The sequence below is a fragment of the Echinops telfairi genome, unplaced genomic scaffold (genome assembly GCF_000313985.2).
Source record: "Echinops telfairi isolate 266 unplaced genomic scaffold, ASM31398v2 ScPeMD7_5;HRSCAF=22, whole genome shotgun sequence".
NCBI classification, from domain to species: Eukaryota; Metazoa; Chordata; class Mammalia; order Afrosoricida; family Tenrecidae; genus Echinops; species Echinops telfairi.
In genome coordinates, this window is record NW_022103901.1 from 5,812,396 (window position 1) to 5,830,722 (window position 18,327).

General features: G+C 46.5%; 1 protein-coding gene and 1 pseudogene across 1 annotated transcript in view; one reads left to right on the forward strand and one right to left on the reverse strand.

Annotated features, from left to right (window-relative positions):
• The first annotated feature begins 648 nt into the window (after positions 1-648).
• The window catches only part of TPST1 (tyrosylprotein sulfotransferase 1), a 50,289-nt gene continuing 32,610 nt past the window's right edge, over positions 649-18,327 (forward strand). Inside the window, exons 1-2 of the mRNA XM_045286066.1 lie at positions 649-726; positions 1,573-2,529. Of these exons, the coding sequence (XP_045142001.1) occupies positions 1,685-2,529 (845 nt within the window). The 5' untranslated portion in view covers positions 649-726; positions 1,573-1,684. The remainder of the gene's footprint in view (positions 727-1,572; positions 2,530-18,327) is intronic.
• LOC105978884 lies at positions 8,356-8,897 on the reverse strand (annotated as a pseudogene).

Below are 18,327 nucleotides of genomic sequence, written 5' to 3' on the forward strand. Positions count from 1 at the left end.
TTCTGGTTATTTCATATACATGTGGGCAACTTTCTTTTCAGGTATGTGTATGTACATATACATATCCACCCATACTTTTATTTTTGTTTTCATTTTTCAACATTGCTTTCTAGGGATTTCCCCGTCTTGATAGCTTAGTGGTTACCAATGATCGGACAGTACTTGTGAGGCCAGTGTAGCGGTGTGTGAGTAGAGAGCATATTAAAATTTCAGACTCTTTTCTAATCCGCCCTGGCATTTACTTCCCACTCAGTAGTCCTTTGGTATCTCCCTGGTGCTTGCAGCCTCAGGCTTGACTTTGAGCTTGTCTCAAGTGCGTGACTGCGACCTTAGGCTAGTGGAGTTGTTGACTCACCTAGCTGACCGCTGCCTGGGTCATCACTGACAGCCCAGCTGGGTATTTGTGCTCACCTGCCTCCCTTTTCTGTAGAGCGTTTATAGGCTCCTTGAGGTAGACTTAGGTGTCCCCTTTCCCTGTGCTTCCACTGCCCCCTTGCATCTACCTACCAAGGCACACACCCCACTTTACTGCCTATGTTTGCATCTCCATCTACCCCAGAGACTGACTGTTTCCTGAGAGCAGGGACCAGGCCTTTTCAAAGTTGATCCTCAGCCAAGCTCAAGTGTCTGACCTGCAAAGACCTGAAGAAATAAGCCTATGGTGTGAATAACTGGATCAGCACTGTCCGTCTCTCCTGTAACTTCCCTTTATGGTGCAGTGTGCAGGTATGGCCTTCCCGAGGTCGAAGCAGGCCTGAAGAGCCGCAGCCAGCCTGTTTGGCAAGAACTCCCAACATGCTTGGGCAGATTAAGCATTTGCTTGACTCACTGAAAGAAGTAGCTTTATTCGCTTTTCCATTCTGGGCCAGGTCCATAGTTTCTGAATAGTTCCATTAAGGAAAGCTGTTTCTGATTATAAGCTTTGATCACTTTTGCAAATCCGGGGTTGGGTGGGGGGGGCGGGGGGCGGGCGTTGGTTGGTTCTAGGACCCCTGCAAATACCGAAATCTGAGAAAGCTCCAGTCCCTCATACAAAGCGACATAATAGTGTCTATAGGTGCAAGCACATCCTGCCATATAGTTCATCTCTAGATGACTTACAGTACTTCGTGCTATGTAAATAAGGTAACATATACTACTTCGTGTAATGTGAATATTATGCAAATATGATTATGATACCGCTTACGATGTAAACGCTATGTAAATGCGATTAGTTTTAATACCCTATACAATGCACATGCTATGTAAATAAGATTATTTATATGATCTGGTACCATGTCAATAGCCCTTTATGTTCCCTGGACCTTTGAGGGGTTGCTTTAACCATGTAATTGCTACCCAGCTCCCTCTGCTCCATCCCACCCCTTGTTCCCCCGCACATTCTCAATCCAGGGTTGGTGGAACCATACTTGCAGCAGCCGTGGATCTGGCGGTCTGGCTGTTCTTGGGCTTGAAGTGTCTCTGAGCACCCAAGACTGCTTCCCCTTAGAGCCACGCTCTAATGGTAACAACTGGAGGCTAATCTGTGAGCCATCGACTGATGATAAACTAGCTTTCTCCTTGTCCTTCCAGATGTCCATCGTCACCTTCCCCAAGTGCAAGCTCCATGGGCTGAACGCTTTCTGAACAGTGTCTGGAGCGACCTACCTGTGTGACGGCGCATGCGCGCGAGAACCCCAGCAAGATGGTTGGGAAACTGAAGCAGAACTTACTCCTGGCCTGCCTGGTGATTAGTTCTGTGACCGTGTTCTACCTGGGCCAGCACGCCATGGAGTGCCACCACCGGATCGAGGAGCGCAGCCAGCCGGCCAAACCGGAGAGGCCGAGGCCCACGGCGGGGACCGCCCTGGACGGCAAAGCCAACAAGACCCTGGCCTACCACAAAGATATGCCTTTGATATTCATCGGGGGTGTGCCCCGGAGCGGGACGACGCTCATGCGGGCCATGCTGGATGCGCACCCCGACATCCGCTGTGGAGAGGAGACCAGGGTCATCCCTCGGATCCTGGCCCTGAAGCAGATGTGGTCGAGGTCGAGTAAGGAGAAGCTTCGCCTGGATGAGGCTGGCGTCACCGACCAGGTGCTGGACTCGGCCATGCAGGCCTTCTTACTGGAAATCATTGTGAAGCATGGGGAGCCCGCCCCTTATTTATGTAACAAAGACCCCTTTGCCCTCAAGTCCCTAACTTACCTGGCCAGGTTATTTCCTAACGCCAAGTTTCTCCTCATGGTTCGCGATGGCCGGGCGTCCGTGCACTCCATGATCTCTCGAAAAGTGACCATCGCTGGCTTTGACCTGAACAGCTACCGGGACTGTTTGACCAAGTGGAACCGAGCCATAGAGACCATGTACAACCAGTGTATGGAGGCTGGCTATAAAAAGTGCATGCTAGTCCACTATGAGCAGCTTGTCCTGCACCCTGAGCGGTGGATGAGAACCCTCCTAAAGTTCCTCCACATCCCCTGGAACCACTCAGTCTTGCACCACGAAGAGATGATTGGCAAAGCCGGGGGTGTGTCGCTGTCCAAGTGAGTAGACAATGAGGCATTTTATGTTAACCCTGTCCTCCGCTAATAAAGATGGACCAGTGGATCCATCCATCCACCTAGCTACGTCTGTCTCTCTATGGGAACCACAGACTTTTTTCTAGAACAAGTAGTAGTTTCATTGATGGTTGATTTTATTTGTTAATTCCCTATGAGTTCACTGTAGCGTTACCGGTGCTTTCATTTAATTAATTCATTTATGTATCACGGTCCTTTTTTTTTTTGGCGTGATAGATGTAAACCCAGCGGACACCAACCTCAGGTTTTCCCACTGACATCAGGCCTCAATATTCGTCCTGTGGTTTTCTGAGTGATTGCTCACGTTAGTGAGTGCAGTGATTGGAATTCCTGATTTCAAGGCATTTTCATTAATAAGGAGAGTTGGGTTTTGCGTGGTTTAACTTTCTTATTAAGAAGTCCATCTACCATGTTGGTGAGCAGATAGTGAGTTTGGAAACCTTTAGAAATTTTTAGTGACAGAGAAAATTAAAGGCACTCTAATTCAATCCCATTTTTTTTTTTTTACAGTTGAAAGGAGTGAGTCACAGAAAGATGATATTTAGATGATAAAGCTAGAGTTAGAATTCGTACCTTGGTCTCCATGCCCTAAACTCAAATCTAAGCGCACTGCCATCAAGTGGATTCTGACACATAGTCACCAGTTGGCCCAGAGTAGAACTGCTTCCTTTGGGTCCCTGAAACTTTTTGAATCTTCATGGGAGCAGACAGCCTCATCTTTCTCCCAAGGAGCTGCTGGTTCGTTTGAACCACTGACCTGGTGCTTAGCAGATCACTGCGTAGCCCGCCGTGCCACCAGGGCTCCTTCCGAATATGGTCTAGTCTTTTGTTTTGCTTTGGTTTGTTTCCCCCTGGTACCAGGGCTCCTTCCGAATATGGTCTAGTCTTTTGTTTTGCTTTGGTTTGTTTTCCCCATGGTGCTTGATGGGGACAGCTCTGGTTGTTTGTTTTTTACCAACGGCAAGCTCATTTCTGGAATTTAGAAACCTAATCCAGACAAGAAGTGCCTTCCGGTCAGACATTTGTGAACAAACAAACAAACAAACAAATCATTGCATTTTGCTTTCCTGCTGATAAAGTGCCGATTGGCTCAATCTGCTCATCGGGTTCGATGACTTAAGTGTGGGGATGAGCAAAGAAAGACAGAAACACTGCTGCCAGCAGCGTTTCCACACCAAGAAGATGTGGCTCCCAGCACACTTTAGTTTCTTCCAGCTCGTAAGGAAGAAAAAGCAGTAGACTTCCCTCGCGGGCCCTGCTTGCTCCCTTCTGTATGTTCATTTCTGTTCTCAGTGGGTGGAGCTTTGTGTAAGTGTTCATTCCCCATGTAGATCATCTCTAAGGACCTGCTTGCTGCCGCCTGCACTGAGCTTTCAGCTCTTGGCTGTGCCTGTTGTTCCAAAGAGTCACCTCTCTAGCTTCTGTCATCACTGGAGCATTTCCTCGCTGCTCTTAACCGAGACTGGATTTCTGATCACTTGTATTCCTCAGTAAGCATTTCCTTCTCTGCGCTGTCTGTTGGCCCCAGGCTCGGATGCTAGCTCGTCCAAAAGGAAGCAGGTGGGGCTGATCTCCAGTGGGGATCCAAGAGACGGGCACAGTTTGGATTAACTTTTGAAACTCAGAGAAAGATACTTTTAGAATCGATAAGTATACTTCAGAAAGCTGTGGGGAGATGGAACTTAAAGATAATGGACTTTGCCCACGAACTTCCTGAAGCCGCTTCACCTGCTGATTCAAACCACACCCGCTGCCATCTGGTCAATTGCAACCCATCGTGACCCTACAGAACGGAGTAGTGCTGACCCTTTGTATGTTCAGGATTGTAAATCTTTTGGGTGGACAGCCCCATTTTTGTCCCTCGTGCTGACTCTGCAAACTGCTGATTTAAAATATGAGCTCACTGCCCTCCAGTGGATGCTGAGTCAGTGAGACTATAGGACAGGGTAGAGCTGCCCCTGTGGGCTTACCAGACTGTCACTCTTTACAGGAGTAGAAAGCCTCATCTTTTGCCCTCAGAGCAGCTGGTAGATTTGAACTGCTGACCTTGAGGTTAGCAGCCCAACTTGTAACCCGCTACACCACCAGGGGTCCCTGTATATACTATAGTCATCAAATATAAAGACTGAGGAAATTCAAAGAAACTTTGAAGGCATGGATTCCAGAAGGGAAAGAGACTTAGCTTTGTATGTACTTATAAAATCGAGAACCTGCAAGACTCTGTGATTTGGCAAGAATCCCATAGACCGTTTGTAACAAAACCACGAGCATCATCTTCCAGTACTTATGCTAGAATTCTGGCCACGATATCCACCCTTCAGAGAGCACCATGGGTAGGCTCCAAAGGCCAGAGGCCAGATGGTTCTTTGAATTGTGGCATTATGGGAAATGGTGGATGATTACATCAGATCATAAAGTGGATGACTTCATTACGTAACTGCCAGATTCTATCATTACATAACTGCCAAGCCATTGCGGACGGTGGCCCACATAACCTTAACCTTCAAAATCAGCACAACTCTCTCCTCTCACTTTCGTGTACGTCTAGATGTACGTAGTTAATGTACACTGTGCAATGATAGACTTTACTCACCATTGTGGTCAAGATGAAATGTCAGATAATGGGCTAGCCAACGAGGAGTAGGTGGGAATGAATTTTTTTTTTTTTAATTAGAGGCTTCAAAAAGTTCATGGGAAAATTCCATTCTTTTTCAGTTCTATTTTTCCATGACTCGTGTATATGTGTGAGTGTCTCAGATATCCCTGATGTGACTGCCTTTTTAATATGACTGTGATATTACCGCTGGAATGCAAAAGTGAAGCGTGCCGTTTAGCACAGTTCAAGGAGATGCACTGGAGTATAAAAAATTTATAGCAGATGTGGAAAACTAAGAATTCTACCTTGGACCCCGTAAAGCAGGGTTCTCAGCCTGTGGGTCACAATCACTTTGGAGGGTCAAACGACCCTTTGACAGGGGTCGCCTGATTCATCACAGTAGCAAAATGACTGATGAAAAAGCAACGAAAATAAATTTATGGTTGTGGGGGGGCGTCACCACAACATGAGGAACTGTATGAAAGGGTTGCGGCGTGAAGAAGGTTGAGAATCACTGGTCTGGAGAATCAGATCAATTTTACATAACCACACACTGCACCAACATGGACACACTTGAATAATGCAGGACAAGAGACACAACTGTGTAGACAGCTCTTTGAAACAGATCTTCCTTCTTAAACAAAAGGACATACTGATCAAGAATACAGGAAAACATCCAGGACCTTGGTGCTGGCTTACCCCAGTGACTTTAGTAAAAACCTTTATGGAGAAGGGAGCCCATTTCATTTCATTCTCACATGAGAACTAAGTGTACAGATTCAGGAAAGATACATTTTACCCACTGTTTTAGTTATCTTATACTGCTATAACAGAAATACCACAAGTGGATGGCTTTAGCTGCCCAGAATTAATTTTCTCCAGTTTAAGAGGCTGGACGTCCAGATTCAGGCCACTAGCTGGACCCAGGCTAAGGCTTTCTAAAACTCCATGTCATCTCTGGGGGAAGGTCTTGTCTCCTTTCAACATCTGTGGGCCTGGCATTCCTTGGTGATCTCTATGTGACTTGGCATCCATTTCCCATCCCCGGATCTTGGAGGTTTTTAGAGCCGGGAACAGCTCCTTTTATTGGTGGTACTAAGGTCCTGCGTTCTGTCTTCTCTCTCCTTTTCTCTCTTAAATAAGATAAAAGGTGATACAGGCTCTACACCTTGGGGAAACTTCTTTCACATCCATCAGATCAGGGCTGTGACTTAAGTAAGGGTGTGACATCTCACCCTTACCGATGGATTTATCACATCGGATCATGTCACTGGAGGTGGTGACATCGTTACATAACTGCCAGCTTGTTGCTGTTGTTAAGTGTCACCGAGTCAGTCAGCTCGACTCGTAGCGACCTTGTGCACAAGGGACCGGAACCGCCTGGGCCTGTGCCATCCTCACGACAGTTCCACGCTTAAACCCTTGGTTGCGGCCATGGTGCCCAGCTGTCTCCTGGAGGGCCTGCCTGTCCTTTGCTGACCCTCTACTGTACCAGACAAGACATCCTTCTTCAAACTGTCAGATTACATCACTCTGGAACTGCCAAGCCACTAGATTCCTGGCTCAGCGGACACATATCTGGGGGAATACAGTTCAATCCACGACATTCACGTGGGCAGGGATGAGCCATACAAGGCGAATTTCCCAGTGTGGAAGCTGCTTTACACATGTCCTTAACTGTAATGCCCCCATCCTGTGCTTACTTGAGTCCCCAAAGAGACGAAGAAACCTCCAGCGTTCAGTAACTTGAGAAGAACATGTGATTCATTATCCCCGTTTTACACGGCGGTCGGTATTGTTCAGCAGTTTGTGATGAAATCATTGAATTTGTAAGAGCAAAGAATAGGAAGGAATGTTTTGTATTATACCATGTTAGAGCTGAAGAGATCAATGCAAAAATAAAATAGAGTAATTTGTTGTAATATTTGTTTTCTGACCACTGAATTCCTTTTATTTTTTGTTTTTTGTTTATTATGTCTGAATTCCTTTTATGACATCTTTTCATTTCTTCATTATAATGATAAAATTCATTATGAAACTGAAACCGGTATCCAGATGGAAATGAGTTATTTAACTTTAAGCAAAATTGGCGAAAGTCCATTTGTCACGGGGGGAGATCACAGAATTTTACATTAGCTCTTGGAACAGCTCAGTTCATGGACTCGTTTTCTTTGTTGTAGACTCTGCAGAATGTTCTTTATATGTAAAGTATGATCCAGAACCAAACTGACTGCCATCGAGCCGATATACCGCCTCATGGAGACCCTGTAGAGCAGTGGTTCTCCACCTTCTTGATGCCGGCCCTTTCATACAGCTCCTCATGTGGTGGTGACCCCCCAACCATAACATTATTTTCGTTGCTACTTCATCACTGTCATTTTGCTACTGTTATGAATCGGGCGACCCCTGTGAAAGGGTCGTTCGACCCCTAAAGGGGTTGCGACCCATAGTTTGGGAACCACTGTTCTAGGAAATCCTTGGCCAGATGGTTCAGCGATGGTAGCTGGGTACCATCCAGTTCTTCTGGTCTCATGTGAAAGGAGGCAGTGACTCACAGAGTCAGTTCGCTCCACATTCCATCTCCTCCGATTCTGCGCTCATCTTCTTCCTTCATTGTTCCAGCCGGGTAGAGACCAGCTGTGCCTTGGATGGATGGCCACTTGCTGGTTTTGAAGGCCGCGGGGCACTCTGCAGCAAAGCAGGAGGTGGAGCAGAAACAAAAGCCAGTTCACTGAGAGGTTCCATGCCATCTCGAAGCCCCTGAAGCAAAGAACTGACTCTCTGGGAGTGTGTTTGGTTGTCCACCACCAGCCTCAGAAGCTACATTTTTTACATTTCCATATAAGTAACTAGACACTTGATACTGTGACAGAAGGGAGAAATCCCAGTGTAGACCACTCATAACTTTCCCTCTTCGTTGAGGGCAACGCACACATGGGGGATAAGATGGACAGTGGAGAGTCACGCTTTATTTACAGGGAAAGAATGTCCCTTAGAAACTCTAACGTGGAAGAAGGCCAGGGAAACACAGAAGCAGCCGCTGGCTCCACAGTGACGTCAGAAGAGGGGCCGGGCCGCTGTCTTCACCATGACGTTCTTTTTAAAAAGCCACATGATCCCCTCAGGTCGAATCAATAAAAGACTTTGAAATTCTGCAGTCTCTGGTCAAAGGTGACCAGGAGGTCACTTTCATTTCAGTGACCGCTCCTGCACCTGGCCCTTGAGCAGAAGACTCGAGACTTCTCCAGGGAATCTGCTGGAGGAGGAGTGGAGACACGTCTGTCCTTAGGATCCCAGACTTCCAGCTTCTCTGCTCCCAGCTTGGTCTGCTCTTCTGGGAATTCTTCAGCAGATGCTTGCTGGAGGGGTGTGTCGCTCCTCTTTTCCAAGTCAATTTCTCCCGGGAGGACCACGTTCTTTTCTGATCACAAAAATCCCTTGAGGAATATCACTGTATTCCGCCCCCGCCCCCGCCCCCCATGAATACGCTCCACAGTCTGATGTAGCACGAAGTTAGCAAATGATCAGTGCTTCTTAAAAAGCCTGTCAGCATCCTTCCATCCTTCCATCTGGAAACAAGACCAAGTGCTGTCTCTACAAGCTCCTTCTGAGGGGGTCCCCACCCCCACCCCCAGCGCCGGAAGAAGGGTCTCATTCCCAGACTTCACTGGGAGGAGATGAGTTACTCCCTGTCGATGTCTTTGGTGAGACTGGCAGTGCCAGGCATATAGATCATCTAGAGCTGAGATAAGGTTGCAAAGATGACGGCTATGGGCCAGTGGGGTCTGGCACCTCTTCCTCTCCTTCCTTTACCGCTGCCACCGCCTCGGCCAAGACAGGAACCCAGCTAGGGACCCCACCCTTACCCTGCCTTACAGCTGCTCGGGCCAACCAGAAACTCCCAGAAGCTACCTTTTTTGGGTCCTCATTGTAAATCTATCCATCACACAGCGTTTTCCAATTTAACTTTTTATGGGCATACAACTAATTTATCGACAGCAATTACAATATTCAGCTGTGCAACCTTACCCCCAAAGCAAGGCTATTTTGCCATCGTTTTTAACCTCCTCTTTCCCCTTTCCTCCTGCCCCGGGGTCCCCACAAACAAACTTTGGTGTCTGGACACTTGCCTTTTCCCTGTATTTTTATGAACACGGAGGCAGAGAATATCCTTTGGCAACGGACATTTTGCTCCAGATAATGCCTCCAAGCTCCAGCCGCCCTCCAGACATGTGTGCAGACTAGGCACTACCCACTGAATAGCACCAAACAGCAGCCGAAACGGAAGTTCTGTTTTCAGTGCTCGGTGGACCCCCCCCCTCCCCCCACGGTTTCCCACAGCGGGTCTACCGTTCCCACCAGCAGTGGCTAAGGATTCCAATGCCCCCATTGTCATTCTCACCGCCATTGGCCCTTTTCCGTCTCAGCCAGCCTGATGCTCTTGTTACGAGGTGTCTAGCGCCATCGAGCCAGTTTGGACTTACCTTGAGCCCTGCTCCGTCCTGCACCTTCCACCTTCCTTACAGCAGTTGTTCTGTTTGAGACCCTTGGCGCAGCCCCTGTGTCAGCATATCTCATGGTGGGATTCACTCTTTTCCACAGACCCTCTGCCCTACCCGCACGAAGTCCCTCTGCAGGGCCTGGCCTCCCTGATAACATGTCCACAGTACCCGAGATGAAGTCTTGTCCTCTCCCTTCTGAGGAGCGGTCTGGCTCTGCTGCTTCTAGGACTGATTTGTTTCTTCTTCTGCAGCTCAGGATGGTTTTCATACTTCACCAAAGCCAGAATTCAAGCACATCAATTTAGCCGCCCGAGTGGGAGTGGAATGGCCTCTCATTGTGGCTTCGATGTGCCCCTGCGGTGGCTAATGATGCTGGACATTGTTTTTTCATGGGTTTAGTGGCTCTAGAAATGCCCTCTTTGGTAAAATGCCTTTTCGGTACTTCCCCCAGGCCGTGAGGTTTATTTGTTTTTAAATTGTTGAGGTTTTATGTGTTTGGGGTTATTAGATTCTCGTCACATGGGTGGTTTCTAAAGCTGTCCTCAAAGTTGGTAGCTTGTCTTTCACTTTTTTGGTGCACACAATTTGTCATTGTTATGCGGTCCCATTTATTTATTTATTTTGTGATGGCTGTGATACTAGATGCTCCATTGCTGATAGCTAGACCTTACAGCCTTGGCCCTGCTTGTTCTTCTGAGAGCTTTTTGATATTAGTCAGCACATTTAGGTGCTTAATCCATTTTGGATTTGTTTTTGTGTCTGGTGTGAGGCAAGGGGTCCACTTTCATTTCTCTGCACATGGCAATCCACTTTCCCCAGCACTGCTTATTATTATTTTATTTTATATATGTATACACACACTGATTAAAGAGCGTCATCTTCCTCCAGTGAATGGACTTGCATGCTTATCCAAAATCAGTTGCTCTTGGTTTGATGGCTTGGGTTTCTTTCTGGACTCTCAGTTTTATTCCCTTGGCCTATATGTCTATTGTTAGAGTTGGAACTGTGTAAAAAACATGCCAGCAAACAAACAAACAAAAACACCCCAAGCCTATTGCCATAGAATCAATTCCAATTCATAGTGATCCTATACAGGGTTTCCTAGGCTGTATATCTCTATGGGTGCAGACAGCCTCCTCTTTCTCCTGTAGAGCAGAAGGTGGCTTTGAACCACTGACCTAGAAGTTAACAGCCCAACACTTATCCCCCCACACCACCAAGGCTTCTAGGCATTTTATTCTCTTATATACTAGAATCAATGGAATTGTTTATTTCATTTTTCTTTCACATTTCATCTGGCTCGTGTATAGAAACCCAAATGATTTTTATTTGTTGGCTTTGTGCCCTGCACTTTGCTAAATTCTTCCATAAGCTCCAGGAATTTTCTTGTGGACTCTGGGATTTCTCTATGAAGGGTCATATCACAAATGAACAGAGATTGCAGTAGACACTTGTTGAACAATAGCTACTGCTGAGTTTCACTCTTCAAATATCTTGAGCAGGAATTAGAAGATTTGAAGCTATTGAGATTAACCTGTTCCCATAGCTTGTGAAATTTTATTCGTTTCCATCTGGGCAACTTTCAGAAGGTTACTAGAGCATATAGGATTGTATCTGCCTTTTTTTTTCTTTAATACTTTTATTGGGGGCTCTTAAATCTCTTATCACAATCCATACATTCATCCATTGTGTCAAGCATATTTGCACGTATGCTGCCATCATCATTTTCAAAGCATTTTTTTTTACTTGAGCCCTTGATATCAGCTCCTCATTTCCCCCCTCCCTCCTCCTCCCTCCCTCATGAACCCTTGATAAGTTATAGATTATTATTTTCATATCTTATCATCCTCTGTCACCCTTCACCCACTTTTCTGTTGTTCATACCCCTGAGAGGGGTGTTATTTGTTGATCCTTGTGATCGATTCCCCCTTGTGATCCATCTTCCCCTTATCTTCCTGGTATCTCTATTCTCCTTATTGTCCCTGAGGGCTTTATCTATCCTGGATTCCTTGTGTTGTGGGCTCTTATCTGTAGCAGTGTGCATGTTCTGATCTGGTTTGATTTGTAAGGTAGAATTGAGATCATGATATTGAGGGGAGGAAGCATTAAAGAACTAAAGGAAAGTTGTATGGTTCATCTATGCTATACTGCACCCTGACTGGCTTATCTCTTCCTTGTGACCCTTCTGTGAGGGGATGTCCAATTGTCTACAGATGAGCTTTTGGTTTCCACTCCATGTCACCCCCCACCCACCCCATTCACATTGGGTATGATTTTGTTCTGGGTCTTAGATGCCTGATATTCTATCCCATCGACACCTCATGATCACATAGGCTGGTGTGCTTCTTCCATGTGGTCTTTGTTGCTTCTCAGCTAGATGGCTGCTTGTTTATCTTTAAGACCCCAGAAGCCCAGACACTATATCTTTTGATAGGTGGGCACCATCAGCCTTCTTCACCACCTTTGCTTATGTACCTACTTTACCTTCCGTGATCATGTTGGGAAGGTGAGCATCACAAAATGCCGATTACGAGAACAAAGTGTTCTTGTGTTGAGGGAGTACTTGAATCGAAGCCCAATGTCCAACTGCCACCTTAATTCTAATGTGTCTGCTTTTAAAATCAGTAAGATACTATTAAAATTCCCTGAAACCAATCAATAAAAATAACAACAAAAATAATAGCAATAATAAAAGACCTACTGAGATACCCTCAAGTCTGAGTGAAATAAAAAGTAAGGTAGTGAACAAATGTAATTGAAAATTGAGAGCAACAAAGCAATATGCAGTGTGGGAGGCCTTAAGCAGAACAAGTCCAAGAATCACAACTCAGAGAAGACGGATGTACTCTTAGAGGTGGAAGAGGACATAGCAATTACCACGTCCAAACAGGTTAGATGCGAAGGGTAGTCGAGGCGATAAGGACAGGGGAACAAAGAAGCACACGAGCACTGACCCGACCCAGCTCCTACTCAGGAGAGCAGGGCAACATTGGACATCAGACCCGGAGCACAGAAAGATGGCGTGGAGACTGTGCAGAAGCCGCGGCTGCTGCTTTTTACAAGGACTTTTAAGGAAGTACACAGAAGGGTTGTTTATGACATTCAGAATATTGAAATGTACATTTCCATGGTGGAATTTAGTTTGGGAAATTCAAAATTCTCATACTATCAGGTAGTAGTGACCGGAAAATAATTCAAGATCCACTTGGAATTTTTCTGACATTTCACGATGACAGGAATATTAGGAGCAGGTTCTGATAGCCTGTATTCATGCAAACTTGGATTATATGAGCTCTGCTCACTCCCTGTCATGGAGCTGAGTCCGACTCTTCGAGGCCCTATAGGTCAGATTAGAACGGCTCCATAGGATTTGTGAGACTATTGGGGAGCGAACAGCTTCATCTTTCTCTGGTGGATTTGAACTGCCCACCTCATGATAGCAGCCCAATATTTTACCCCCTGTGCTGCCAGCTCTCCTTTGGGTTTTACATGTTCAGAGTAGAACATCCCAGAAGAATTTTAGAAGCTTTAAAATCTTCCTCCTCCCCCCCTCCCCCCCCCCATATAACTCTTAGAGAACAAGGCTTTCTAACATGAGTTACTTGTTCTCTGTGAGGGAGGTGGCTGATCTTTAAAAATCTAGCCATTCGTCCAACACTGCCCAAGAAGACCACATTGGTGTTCTGGAGTGCTTCGCTTACAAGTCAAACTGAACAGATAAGTGGCTCAGGGCTCGCAGCTGGAGAAAGGGGACTTGACTAAACAAAGGATACAATTACTCGAGCAAAGCAGGTGGTAAAGGGAAAACAGAATGGAGGGGAAGCTGGATCTCTGGCACACTGTCAGCGAAGAATGAAGAGACGCAGAGCCAGAAGATCAATTAATAAAGCACGATTCATCCTCTCTTTGAGGAAGCTGATAATGGATGGTAAAAGTTTTAGAGATTAGATCTTGTCTTCGTTTGGATTAGATTCCTCTGTAAAATGATGGAGACCCCGAATAGAAATGGCTTTTAAACAAAGTAATAGCTGTTATGTAAAAGAAAACAGACCAGTTGTGGACAGCTGTCTTGGACATTGCCTCTGCCTCCTAGATGTTGGTAGCAGCCTCCTCGCCTCCCAGTTGTGGCAGCTCAAACCGTGGAGACACTGTCCCATGTTCCCCAGGGGGTGGAATGCGCTTTTCTCTCACTCTTATCCAGGACCTCTTAAAGTGACCCTGCCGGGCGCATTTGGTAGTGGTAGCCAGGGATATGTCGTTCTTCTGGTCTTAGGGTTGTGGAGACTGGTATTTGCATGGCCCCCTCAGACGAATTGTTTCTGTGTCCCTTTAGATGGGCATCACTTTCTTTCCCTGGACCGGCAAAGACCATTCTTAGGACCTTCGATGGCTGCTCATGCACTTGTAAGACCCCAGCTGCGACTTACCAAGTAGGATGTAGAACATTGTTTCTGTGGACGTCGGTATGCCAAGTGACCTTGGTATCCCACTGAGACTGTGGCCCTGGGCTCTCAGGCCCAGCCACTCGTTCCCACAAGCTGTTTGGTTCTCTCTAACATGTGCTCATAACTTGGCCTTTTTTTCTTCTTGGATAGCCTTTCCCTGATCAATATTGCCAATCACTTCTCTTGTCAATTAAAAAAAACTTTAATAATAGCTTTTCTGTACAAGGCTGTGTTAGTCTGGGCTGACTAGAGAAACAAATTCATAGACACTCATGTGTATAAGAGAGAGCTTTATATAAAAGAACAATTGTATATCGAGAAAACATCCCAACCCAGTCCAGATCAAGTTCATAAGTCTGATATTAGCCCATATGTCCGAATCAAGTCTATAAGTTCCTGTTTAGAATCACGAAACACATGCAATGATGCCGAATGCAGGAAGATCACAGGCCAGTGGGTGGAAAGTCTTGTGGATCCAGTGGTGGTGGAAGCATCTCAGCGCTGTCGTGGGTCTCCACGTGGCTCATCCAGCTCCAAGGCTCTGGCTCCATTAGTGTAGCACCATCTGACTTGTCAGTAGGAGTGTCCCTCTGGGAGAGTCTCTGTGTGTCCCGCCTCCAGCAAGCTTTTTATCTCCAGAGCGCTTCCAAAGGAGGTTATCAAGCTGCAACCTGATTGACAGGCTAAACCCCACCTCTTTGCTCTTAATCATCTCTAGTAGACACCAGAGAGGGTATGTCAAGAAGGACTTGGGGTCTAGGGTTCCAGTTCACACAGGCAGTGTTTACCAAAGAAAACGTGCGCAAATGCACCTTGACCGTTAGTGGGTGGCTGCACACAAGTTATCTCAGTTACATTCTTAGTCTCATTAGGCTACCTTCAAAGGACTTTCTGAGCTGGATTGAACAGCGAGAAAGAGGAAGGCGCTTGAACTCACGAGTCGCTACAGCGGCTGCGAGGAGCGGCCCAGACAGCAGTGAGGACGCCACTGGACCGGAGGGTGTTCCTTCTGTCGATCGCTGGGTTGCCGCGAGTTGGAACCGATTTGATGGCACCTGACCACAAGAACCACAGCAGCAGATCCCTGCAGAAGCCACTCTGTTGATGGCCCATTTGGTTTGCAGAACCCCAGTCAGACGAAGACAGGGGTTTAACTGGGACCACTTGTCTGCAGCCTTCCACCGATGGCAGAGTTGTGCTTTAAACATCTGTTCTGAACAAACCCATGTGTCTGTGAACTGGGACCCCAGTCCCAAGGCCTTCTGATTCACTCTCTTAAAGGTTTCTTCGATTTTGTAGCGACTGCCCCCCCCCCTTTTTTTTAAACCCACCCTGGCATATACCAGATATGGGATGACAAAGGAGAAATCGCCACAGGTATTAGAGAAGTTAAGAGAAGTATTGTGAGAATTACTCCATGAAAGTTCATTTGTAATACATTTTGAAATGAGAGACCATGTAAGTGAATTTCCGAGAGAAGTGGTGAACTGAAAAAATTGAGTCGCATCAAAGAGATTGAAAAATACCAAGTGCTCAAAGAAAGTAAATGTTTAGAAAAGAATGATGGCAACATAGGTACAAATATGCCTGATAACAATTGATATAAGGTTTGTAATAAGAGTTGTAAGAGCCCCCAATACAATGATCTTTTAATTTAAAAAAAGGGAGAGAGATTGGAAAAGGTTTTGAAGAGATGCCATTTACAGTTCACAACAGGATTATTTCGAACCTTTAGAGAGAATAGGTGGATTCCGTACTCTGAACTGTTTTAGACCATGGGGAAAAGATGGGAAGCCCTCCCAGTCATTTCATGAAACCATAATTTAATGGTAAAACCTGATAGAAATTACAGAAAAAGGAAACCTCAGGTGTATTTTCTTAGGCATATAGATGTTAACATCACAAAGAAAAAATTAATAAACAGTTTCCCCAGTATGTCAAAGGCTGATGAGTGAGTATAACCAAATCGTTTGTGTTCTGCGGATGAGAGAACAATCCGGCCACATCATTGGGTGCATCAGTGAATGGAAGGAGAAGGACCACAGGAAACTATCATGAACTACAGACACGGCTTTTGGTAAGAAGTCAGTTGTCATCCATAGTGAAAACTCAGATGCAGAAGGAATCCGGAGAACATGGCTTAACTCCGGTAAAGACTTGTTCCCTTGGCATGCTTTTTCCCAAGTAGCCATTCTGTGGCATGCCACGCTCCACACCCTGGGGCTGCAGCGGTTGACCAAACCGACAGCCAGACCAACCACACCCTGTCTTCCTGGGATCTGCATTAGCATATAGAGAGCCATCCCAGAGAAAACCATGGGGACTCAACAAGAGGTCGAGAAGCAACCAGTTCTGTGGGGGAGAAAGCAAGCGCATGGAGAGTTGTCAAAAGCTGGGGTGTAGTTTTATCGCCCCAAGGTGCATCCAGAGACAGTATCGGTCCAACTGGACAATCGAAAAATAATTGGACACGTCCTACAAGTTTCTTTTAACGTCCGGGTTACACACCTCTCCCTTTCTCTCTTTCTTTACCACATACGTGATTTTTTTTTAAGCCAGGGCCACTAACCCTTGTGATATTATTTGCAGTCTGAATTTTGCTGAATGCAAACATGGGGCACTTTAGCCATTGAGGGCTAATTGCTCAACATTTCCTCTGAAATGCAAATCAGCTCCCAGGTAGCACTCTTGTTAAGCCTTCCTCTTTGTGCTGTGTAACCGCTGTGGGTCCTCAGTGCCCTTTGGACCGTTTGGGGACTTGCACAATGTTGGTCTTCTGCTTCTCTCTTTTCGCTTCCACATCGCAGCTGACCACATTTTACAGAGCCTTGGCCCCTACGGTTTAGTTCATCACCCATTCTTTTTAAGGGTAATAGCACTCGCCTCCCTTCTAGTTTAATCTTCATTTTTGAAATGATAGTTTTACTTCTTTTTGAGGTCTGTCACCTCATGCCTCTTTTATGTCTTGCTTCATGTTTTTGAATGTCTTTGAGCTTACTTTGAAATAGCGAGTTACACTTTGTATATTATGGGCTTGTTTTTCTGGCAGCTTCCAGTGTCTGTGGGGATGCTATTCTCCTCAGTCTCCTTTTCTTCTTCTAACACTAAGCTGCTGGTCTGGAAAGGCGCTTCAGCGGCTGGTGGGATTTAAGAGTTTGTGTTTCTCAGCCTTCTCTAGCCTGGTCGAGAACACGTGTCCTTGCACTTAACTGCTTTTGGTTCAGGTAAAACCCTCTTAGCCCTGGTGGTGCAGTAGGCTGTGAGTTAGGCTGCTGACTGCAGTGTCAGCAGTTTGAAACCACCAGCCACCTTGCAGGAGAAAGATGAGGCTCTCTATGCCTAGAAAGAATTACAGCCTTAGAAACCCACAAGGGCAGTTCGAGTTTGTCCTCTAGGGTCTCTGCGTCAGAATCGACTCTGGCACCGAGTCCGCAGAGTGAGAGTCTCCAATGCAGAGGAGAGCCGTGGCCTCTTTGGTGGTCTCCTGGTCCCAGTCTGCCCCCTGGGCCCTGCCACTTCTTTCTATGCCAACCTGCTCCCTGGAGCTCTGGCACAGGGGCTGCACAGCCTTGGTCTGGGGAGATAAGCTTCTTGGAATGCTGGGGCAGAAGATGCAGACGTCAATAGTCATTTATCTTCCCGAGGGGCTGGAAACGGGGGCCTTGAAGTTCTATCCTCCTGAGGAGCCAGAGAGGAGATGGGGGCTGCCTAGTGCAGACCAGGCCCAAACCCTTTAGCCAGGCCACAGACACGGTTAGCAGACTGATAACTCGGTGCATGTACACACATAAGGTACCATAGCATGGGCAGGTTTTTGCATGTCTGTTGAGATTACGTCTTTCAGCTCTCTTCCACAGGGCACAGCCTTAGCGTTTTCTGATGGTGCATCTTGAGACCGTGTGTGGCGTTGAATGGGGACTCACCCTGTGCTGTTGCGGTCTTCTCCCTCACCGTTCGGGTGATATACTGGCCTTCAGCCCATTTCCTCATGCCTGTCCCTCCCAGCCCTGGCACTTCCATCCGGAGGACTTGCTAGGTTTCCCCTCACAATCGCTGTGGGTCATAATTCAGGCTTGTGGTTTGGCAGCAAGCATGGCTGTAGCGTTTAATTGGGACTCATGGAAAAATCTATGCTTGCAGTGAGGATCTTGGGAATTATGTTCACCTCAGCAGTGTGGGACTTTGGCAGGGGCCCCAGTCCTCAAGGGGGTGAGGGTGG